Below are 9,419 nucleotides of genomic sequence, written 5' to 3'. Positions count from 1 at the left end.
AGAATATTCTTCGCAGAAATAATATTCTTCGCACAAATAATAGGAGCAAAATTTGTCAATTTTTTCGAGTAGAGGACTCATAAACCAAAATTTAAAAGAACAAACTCTTATTCAACTCCTTTTTCTTTTGGAATCTTTGTTCGACATTTTGGCGATATTCTCTTGTAAAGCGCTAAGAGTTCTGACTCCTTTTTCTTTTGGAATCTTTGTTCGACGACCATGGCTATAAATGGCTATAAAACCTTGCAAAATAAGCTGGAGGATCTAAAGTAGAAGATTTGAAGAAGCCAAAAGAAACCAAGTTGGAGGAGGTAGAAGAGGAAGGTCAGGTTAGGCCTAGGCCCTGCCCAAATTGCGCCCTGCCCAAATCGCTCTTTTGTAAATAATTTACAATATAAAAAAATGTGATATTATGAAAAAAGAATTAAAAGGTCGAAATATTTTTAAATTATTTTATTAATTAAAAGCTTATAAATTAAAAAAAAATATATATTTATGTTCTTAATAATGGCCACATATCTTAATTTGTGAGTAATTGTTTAAATTTAAAAGAAAAAACATATTAAAGTGTTTAATAATATATTCCTTTCCATTAAAAAAAATATATAACTTAATCATCAAAGTAATTGTTAACTAAAAAATATATTCTCTCTTATTAATTTTAAAAAATATTTATATTATATTTTTTAAAATAAAAATTATTATTAGATTAAAATATTATTTTAATTTTTATACATATTTAATTTTAGTTAAATAAATCTAAATTCAGTTTCATTTTATTTTTTTAGAAAAAAAAAAAAAAAAATTCTTTAATTAACATTTCACCTAAATATTTTAAAACTATTATTACAAAATTAAAATTTTGAAATACTAGATTTATTTTAATTAAATTTAATAATATTATTATTGAATCAACTTTATATATATATATAAACACATTTATTATAGGCGAAAGTGCAAAGGCTTCCCTATCCATCACAATTACAAGGCTGAGGATAGAGGAGGAGCTCTCTTCTTCTTCCTTCTACACCAAAACAATGTCTTCCATGTCTTTGTTTTCTCCTCCTTCCCGTCTTTCCTCCCTCTCTCCTTCTTCACATCACCGAACCCACTTCCCCTCCAGACCCTTTTCCTCTCTCAGGTCCAGAAACCCTTCTTCTTGGGTCGCTGCTAATGGCGCCGGAATTTCGGGTGGTTCCATCGCTGTAGAACCCGCCGTCGTACAGAAGGATCCGGAGCCGGTGGTGGAAAAGCAAGAGAGCGTTGCTGAAACCAATGGGTCGGTGGCGGCTGTGGAAGAAGTGGTGGTGGTTAGTAAATTTGAAGACCCTAAATGGGTTAATGGGACTTGGGATTTGAATCAGTTCCGGAAAGATGGAAGTACTGATTGGGATGCTGTTATTGACGCCGGTAATCTTCGTAAACCCTACATTTTCTGTTGATTTTGCTTCTAATTGCGTTACGAAATCTGGATGTGAATAGATACATGCAATGTCTGAGAAGCTTTTTGGGGGAAATCTTGATTCTGCAAGTTTTGATGATGTTTTGATTGTAATGAATTTCTTGGTGATGTTTGAGCAATTACTTTATGTTTGAATCAGAGGCTAGGAGGAGGAAATGGCTGGAAAACAATCCAGAATCATCAAGTAATGAGGACCCTGTGCTGTTTGACACATCCATAGTTCCTTGGTGGGCTTGGATTAAGCGCTACCATCTGCCAGAGGCTGAGATTCTCAATGGTATAAACATGTTTCTATGATTGTTTATCCTGTTTTCTTGAAGCTTGTCTGTGTGAAATAATGGCCAAATGTGAGTGTATGAAAATCGTGTTTAGAAGTGTAAAATTGAATGTTTAAACGCATGTTCTTGAGTGATTTTGAACATGAATGACTGATTTTAACCGTTTGAAAATCACTCGAACATGTTTTTGTTCTTTTGTTCATGTCTGTGAATCATGATTTCTACTTGTTCATAGCATTGGCTTCTCTGTATGAAAATCATGTTTAAAAGTGTAAAATCATTCATGGAATTTGATTTTGAATGTTTAAACACATGTTCTTGAGTGATTTTGAACGGGAATGACTGATTTTAACCATTTGAAAATCACTCAAACGTATTTTTTGATGATTTTGAATGTTCAAACGCATGTTCTCGAGTGATTTTGAACGTGAATGACTGATTTTAACCATTTGAAAATCACTCAAACGTATTTTTTGATGATTTTGAATGTTCAAACGCATGTTCTCGAGTGATTTTGAACGTGAATGACTGATTTTAACCATTTGAAAATCACTCAAACGTATTTTTTGATGATTTTGAATGTTCAAACACATGTTCTCGAGTGATTTTGAACGTAAATGACTGATTTTAACCATTTGAAAATCCCTCGAACATATTTGTTCTTTCTTTCATGTCTGTGAATCATGATTTCTACTTATAACATTGGCATCTCTGTAACTTACAAGTAATACTGTGTCAAGTAAAGTATTGAATCTACTATCACTTTGAAGTAAATTTGAGCGGTGTAATGGTTTCGATGCAGGCCGTGCAGCCATGGTGGGGTTTTTCATGGCTTACTTCGTCGATAGCTTGACGGGGGTAGGACTAGTAGGTCAAATGGGCAACTTCTTCTGCAAAACTTTGTTATTTGTTGCAGTGGTGGGAGTTCTTTTGATCAGAAAGAATGAAGATATAGAGACTCTAAAGAAGTTGATTGATGAGACGACATTTTATGATAAACAATGGCAAGCAACTTGGCAGGATGAGACCAAAGGCTCAGGCAAAGTGTAATGTGCCAAAGTTGCCTGTGTTCTTGTTTTGCTTTAATTATGTTTGTGTCTCTTAAGATTTGGGGTTTTAGTAGAGAAGGATATAATGTGAGCTCTCAAAGATATTGAACGTTTAGGCCTCAGTTTGTTAATGTTTCTTGAAGTTGTTGAGGGTTTCAATGAAAATCTCTCTCTAAAAGGTTGGGTTTTCTGAAAATGTTTTCGTGTCTGATCAACTCGATTATCAGTTTCAGCTCGACTTGAAAGTATGGAGATCAAAAGGAACAAAAGACGTCTTGAAAGTATGGTTTTGGACTCTTTGACTTGTGCTTATTTAACTTGATGAGTGTCTAATACGTGTTTCGACTCAGTGTCATCTAGCATACTCGATGCATCTAGAAAGTTATTGAAGTACTTCAAACATATTACATCATAAGCATGGTGTGAGATCCCACATCGATTGGAGAGGAGAACGAGTGTCAGTAAGTATGTTGGGCTCCGAATAGGGGTGAATTGTGAGGTCTTACGTCAGTTGGAGAAGGGAACTTGAGGGGGAGTGGATTGTGAGATATCACGTCATTTGGAGTGAATTCAAAGGAGGGTGGATTGTGAGAGGAGAACAAAGTATTCTTTCTAAGGGTGTGGAAACCTCTCGAGGGCATTCTATAAACCAGGGAAAGTCCAAAGAAGACTATCTGCTAGCGGTGCATTCTATAAACACAAAAAGTACAAGAAAGATAATATTTGCTAGCGGTGGGCTTGGGTTGTTACGATGGGTTTGGACTGTTACAAATGGTATCGGAGTCAGAGAGTTCAAAAGCTATTACAAATGGTATCGGAGTTAGAGGGCTTGGACTGTTACAAAAGGTATCAGACACCGGGCAGTGTGCTAGCGAGGACACTGAGCCTCGAAAGAGGTGGACACCGTGCAATGTGTCAGCGAGGACGCTGGCTCCAAAAGGGGTGGATTATGAGATCCCACATCAATTGGAGAAAAACAAGTGTCAGCGAGGATGATGGACCCCAAAAGGTGGATTTTGAGATCCCAGTTGGAGAGAGGAACGATGACATTGATTAGAAAATCGATTGGGGAGAGGAAGACATTGATTAGAGAATCTGGAGAATCGATTGGAGAGATGAACGACATTGATTGGAGAATCTGGAGAATCGATTGGAGAGATGAACGACATTGATCGGAGAATCGATTGGAGAGAGGAACGAGTGTCAGCGAGGACGCTAGGCCCCAAAGGGATAGATTGTGAGATCCCAGTTGAAGAGAGGAACTAAGAGTGTGGAAACCTTTTCCTGATAGACTCGTTTTGGGAAGCTCAAAAAAGACAATACCTGCTAGCAACCCCTATTTAAATTTGAAGTCCAACATAAGTTTAACTGAACATTTATCTTTGGTTTCCTTTTTCTAGAGAATTAATCTTGATAGGTAGAGGGTAGAATTTCTGAAAGTCATTTGTACCGCCCGAGATCAATCAAATACCGCCGGCGAATCCTGAAAATTCTTATTTAACTGGCACATCTGTCTTTTGCTCCTCTTTATATGTATGTGCTTTAGCACCGGATTGCCTGATTATTTTTTGAATCTTTCCTCTTTATATGTATGTGCTTTAGCACCTGATTGCCTGATTATTTTTTGAATCCTGAAAGAGAAAGAGATTCGTCTTGCTTATGTGCTTGCTTATTGGATTGAGTGCGACGATGCTGTTGCTTCAACCTAGACATTCAGATATAGAGAGAAAAAGGTAAACTTTCGCATATAGAGGTAAAAGGAAAAGACAAGGAAGTTGCAAATTGTCAATTCCACAGCAAACAACACCCATTTTCTACAAGCGCCCCATTGAAGCCAAGCTTAGACTGCATCCTTTTCCTACGCAGCCTATGGGATATTGCAAAGGCCAACTCCAGTGACTGAGAAGCATTCAATCTCGGATCGCAGTGTGTATGATATCGAGAATTCAGGTCGTTGAAAGTCACTTCCGTCACCCCTCCGACGCACTCTGTTACACTTTGTCCAGTCATTTCTAGATGTACTCCTCCGGGGTGGCTGCCTTCTTGTTCGTGAACGTCGAAGAAAGCTCTCAACTCGGCCTAAATAAAATGAAAAGACAACATCAAACATCAATCTTTGCAGTGAAAGTGCAATGGATGGTTGTAGGTAGACAAGTTCCTACCCTTATTGAATCGAATGGACGAGTCTTGAGACCACATGGAGCCTTTATCGTGTTGCCGTGCATGGGATCACTCACCTACGTGACGATAAGCCCGGCTTGGCGCACAGCTCTAATGAGATGAGGCAACTTGACTCTCATGTTATCGGCTCCCATTCGGGTGATTATTGTAAGGCGTCCGGGTTTGTTGTGTGGATTCAAATCTCACATAACTGAACAAGCTGTGATGGATCCATCTTGTGACTTACCTGCATAACAAAGCCACAGACTTGATCAAGCACAAATATTAGATTGTTGCTACTTTCTCTCTTCTTTTAACTACATATTATTTGGGTGTGTGAAGTGTAACAACCTAAGTCCACCACTAGCAGATATATCATTTTTGAACTTTTCCTTTCAGACTTTTCCTCAGTTTTTAAAACGCGTCTGCTAGAAGAGATTTCTACACCCTTGTAAAGAATGTTTTGTTCTCCTCCCAACCGACGTGGGATCTCACAATCCATCCCTCTTCGGGGCCAGTGGCATTCATTCTCTTCTTCAGGGCCAAGCGTCCTTGTTGGCACACCGCCTCGTGTCCACCCCCTTCGGGGCTCATTGACACATGGCCCGATGCTTGACTCTGATACTATTTGTAACAACCCAAGTCCACCACTAGCAGATATTATTTTCTTTAGGCTTTCCCTTACAGACTTCCTTCAAAAATTTTAAAATGCGTCTGCTAGGGAAAAGTTTTCACACTCTTATAAAAAATGTTTCGTTCTCCCCCAACCAATGTGGGATCTCACATGAAGTCTCCCCAACGAGTAGGGGTAGGGTCAATGCCACAGATACATCAAAATGATTAGAAATGTTAGAAACCAAACAAACTGTATCAAAACTTACAAAAGAAAACCTTCCAAAGCAATAGACACCATGCTCGCTAAGGCATTCAAGTAAATATGTAACAGCCCAAGTCCATCGCCGGGTAGATATTGTCCTCTTTGAGCTTTCTCTTTCGGATTTCCCCTCAAAGTTTTCAAAACGCATCTGGATAATATCTGCTAGTAATGGGCTTATGCCGTATAAAATACCTCCCAGATTTTGAATTGATCAAGCAGTTCATATCAGAAGGAAAATATATCGTCTAATTTGCCTAACTTTTTTTCTTTTATTTTGTTTTTGTTTTTTAGTTTTATTTCTAAGAAAGCTAACCAACCCACCAATTTAAGCCAACCCCCGACTATACACTAAGTGACAGCATATTATTGGTCGTTGAACATTGGTTAGTATTTTAAAGTTACTGATATCATCGAATTCTCAGAATAACAGCAGTTGTTGGGTACCTTAATGCCAAGAGGATTCGACACGCCCCGCAGGAACTCGACATGTGCGCCATCCAACTGTCGAGTCCTCTCACCAACCCAAAGCATGTGAGCAGAACAATCATAATAGAGGCCTGTAGTTGAGTCCTCCCTCGTCAAGGCTTGCTCATATGGTAAGTGAAGGCACTCATGTGAAGTCCAGAAATCAATTGTGTTCATTATAGGATGGTCCATAGTGACTCCAGCAGCTGCCGTAAATCCCAGTGCTTCATCTACCCTCTGAGCAGGTTCTTTATACCTGCACCCAATAGATAATCTTCATTTAGTTTTTTATATCTGCACCCAAAAGACGATCTTTTCATTATAAGATGGTCCATCGTCACTGTAATAGCTCAAACCCACCGCTAGCAAATATTGTCATTTTTTAGCTTTCCCGACCTTTCAGGCGTCTCCTTAATGTTTCAACACCCTTATAAAGAATGCTTCATTTTCCTCTCCAACTGTGGTGGGATCTCACAATCCACCCCTTCGGGGCCCAGCGTCCTCGCTGGCACTCGTTTCCTTCTCCAATCGATGTGGGACTCCCCTTCGAGGCCCAATGTCTTTGTTAGCATACCGCCTTCTGTCCACCCCCTTCGGGACTCAGCCTCCTCGCTGGCACATTGCCCGATGTCGGGCTCTGATACCATTTGTATCCGCCCATGCCCACTGCTAACAGATATTGTTCTCTTTGGGCTTTCCCTTTCGGGCTTCCCCTCAAGATTTTTAAAGCGCATTCGCTAGGGAGAGGTTTCCACACCCTTATAAAAAAATGTTTCATTCTCCTCCTCAACCGATGTGGGATCTCACAGTCTCACGTACTACGATGTGGGCCTGCTCCCAGTACACCAATCATTACTCTCGATTTGGCCTTATCTAACCCAAGGCCAAGTCAAAAAGATAGTAAACAATTTGAAGTTACTGAGTTCTCGAAGCCAAGACCTTAAAAATGTATATCAAAACCTTGCAAATGCCTACCCACCAAGCCATTCCTCATGGTCATTAAGTTAACTAAAAGGCTAACAAGCCAAAAATTGGATACTCTGAATGTGATGGAAGATGTACATGCAACACAAATATGCCTCTTAAAATTGGATACTATAAGTAAATCACATGGATCAGATTGAGTGGGATACTCATTCACCAAAATTAATATCATTCACTCACACTAACAATATTGAAGAACATAAACTCTAGAACTCAATGACTTCGTACGTATAACAGATCCTGTGCAAGTAAGCTTATTATTGAAGAACATAAATTGTAAGATGACAAACAAAATTCAAAAGAAGTACCTGTCTCCTTGCTCACTGTGTTGAACGAAGTCAAGATTCCATTGAGAAACTCTCTGCCTTGCAGCATATCCTCCAGTTGCAAATGCTCTAAGAAGGTTCAATGTGCCTACAGATTGGAGATATGCCCTAACCAATCTTTGAGGATCTGGAATTCGAGATTTCTCATCGAAATCGTCACCATTGATCTAGGTTTAGCAACAAACGGATCTGATCTAGGTTTAGCAAATTGTCCTGCCATTCTTCCTACCTGTAAACATAGTTGATTGATCAAATTACATCAAAGAAATTGACCAAAAACCGAAGGGAAAACACTACAATCGAACAGAATACTAGCCTTTATAATGGGCAATTGGGCGCCGTATGTAAGAACAACGCCAATCTGAAGCAAAACCCTGAACGTATCCCTAATATTGTTCGCATTAAACTCCTTGAAGCTCTCAGCGCAATCTCCTCCTTGAAGAAGAAACGCTTCGCCAATAGCGGCCTTCGCGAGGCTTTCCTCGAGCTTGCGAGCTTCACCGGCGAAGACGATCGGCGGGAAGGACTTGAGAACGCGAAAAACGGACTCAAGCTCGTTTGTGTCCGGATATTCGGAAGCTGAAGTGCCTTCTTGGATTTCCAAGATTCCGGCGCCCAATTGGAGAATCCAGAAACGAAATGAGTGGAAGAACAACAACAACAACAACAACAAACGGCCGAGGGAATGGTCCGGCAGATTCTGGCGACATTGAGGGTGGAAAGATGGGATTTGAAGAGGAAGCAGGTGGCGACGGGATTTGTACGGACGGCGGAGGAAGTAGGAGGGAGATTTGCAGAGCCGGAGATTATCATTTCTACACCGTCCCTACGGCGATGGCAGTTATACACGTATGTAAATTGTTTTAGAAATTTAAATTAGTACAAATATTTTTTAATTCTAAAAAAATACTCTTAAAATATTTAAAATTTCAGTAATAAAACAATTGAATTTTTTAAAAAAAAATTATAATTATAAAATTCTCAAATATATTTTATTTTAAAAATATCTTTAAATTAAAAAAAAAACATTATTTATAACTTTAAACTTTTTAAAAAGCAATAAAAAAAAATTAAATATTAAAAAGGGAGATAATTTATCAGTTGCTTATGGATTGTTTCCATCTATATATTGACAATAATTTTTTTTTTTGTTGAATTTTCTTTTATAAAAGTTTAGGGTGTTAATGTTACGTTGAAGGGTGTTTATACGTCTAGACGCGTTTTAAAAACTTTGAAAGGTAGGTCGAAAGGGAAAACCTAAAGAGGATAATATCGGTTAGCGATGGGCTTGAGCCGTTACAATTGTTATTAGAGTCAGACATTGGGCGATGTGCCAGCGAGGAGGCTAAGTCCGAAGGGAGTGGACACTGTGTGCCAACAAGGACACTAGGCCTCAAAGGGGGTGAATTGTGAGATTCCACATCAATTGGGGAAAAGAACCAGACACCGGGCGATATGTTAGCGAGGGGGTTGAGCCCCAAAGGGAGTGGACACGAGGCGGTGTGCCAACAAGGGGACACTAGGTCTCGGGCGATATGCCAGCAAGGAAGATGAGCCCCGAAGGGAGTGGACACGAGGCAGTGTGCTAACAAGGACACTAGGTCTCAAAGGGAGGTGAATTGTGAGATCCTATCAATTTGGGAAAATAACGAAACATTCTCTTTTAATGGTGTGGAAACCTCTTAGTTAGGCTGTTACATCATTTTTATTAATTTAACCTAAAATTAATAAATAAACATAAATATATATTCTCATATATTTTCACCCATAGAAAAAAAGCTTGAACACAACTATATATATATATATATATATATATAT

The 9,419-nt window shown here is 38.9% G+C and overlaps 1 protein-coding gene and 1 pseudogene across 1 annotated transcript; one reads left to right on the top strand and one right to left on the bottom strand.

Annotated features, from left to right (window-relative positions):
- Nucleotides 1–955: 955 nt before the first annotated feature.
- On the top strand, nucleotides 956–2,985 carry LOC111809851 (light-harvesting complex-like protein 3 isotype 1, chloroplastic). The gene is made up of 3 exons (XM_023696300.1): nucleotides 956–1,410; nucleotides 1,602–1,739; nucleotides 2,543–2,985. The coding sequence occupies exons 1-3, from the start codon at nucleotides 1,038–1,040 to the stop codon at nucleotides 2,788–2,790; spliced, it is 759 nt and encodes a 252-aa protein (XP_023552068.1). The 5' UTR covers nucleotides 956–1,037; the 3' UTR covers nucleotides 2,791–2,985.
- Nucleotides 2,986–4,509: 1,524 nt separating this feature from the next.
- LOC111809850 lies at nucleotides 4,510–8,426 on the bottom strand (annotated as a pseudogene).
- Between the last annotated feature and the right edge of the window lie 993 nt (nucleotides 8,427–9,419).

Source organism: Cucurbita pepo, chromosome LG14 (genome assembly GCF_002806865.2).
Source record: "Cucurbita pepo subsp. pepo cultivar mu-cu-16 chromosome LG14, ASM280686v2, whole genome shotgun sequence".
Lineage (NCBI taxonomy): Eukaryota > Viridiplantae > Streptophyta > Magnoliopsida > Cucurbitales > Cucurbitaceae > Cucurbita > Cucurbita pepo.
Note: the sequence above shows the minus strand (reverse complement) of the source record. Positions and strands in the feature narration are given on the sequence as shown.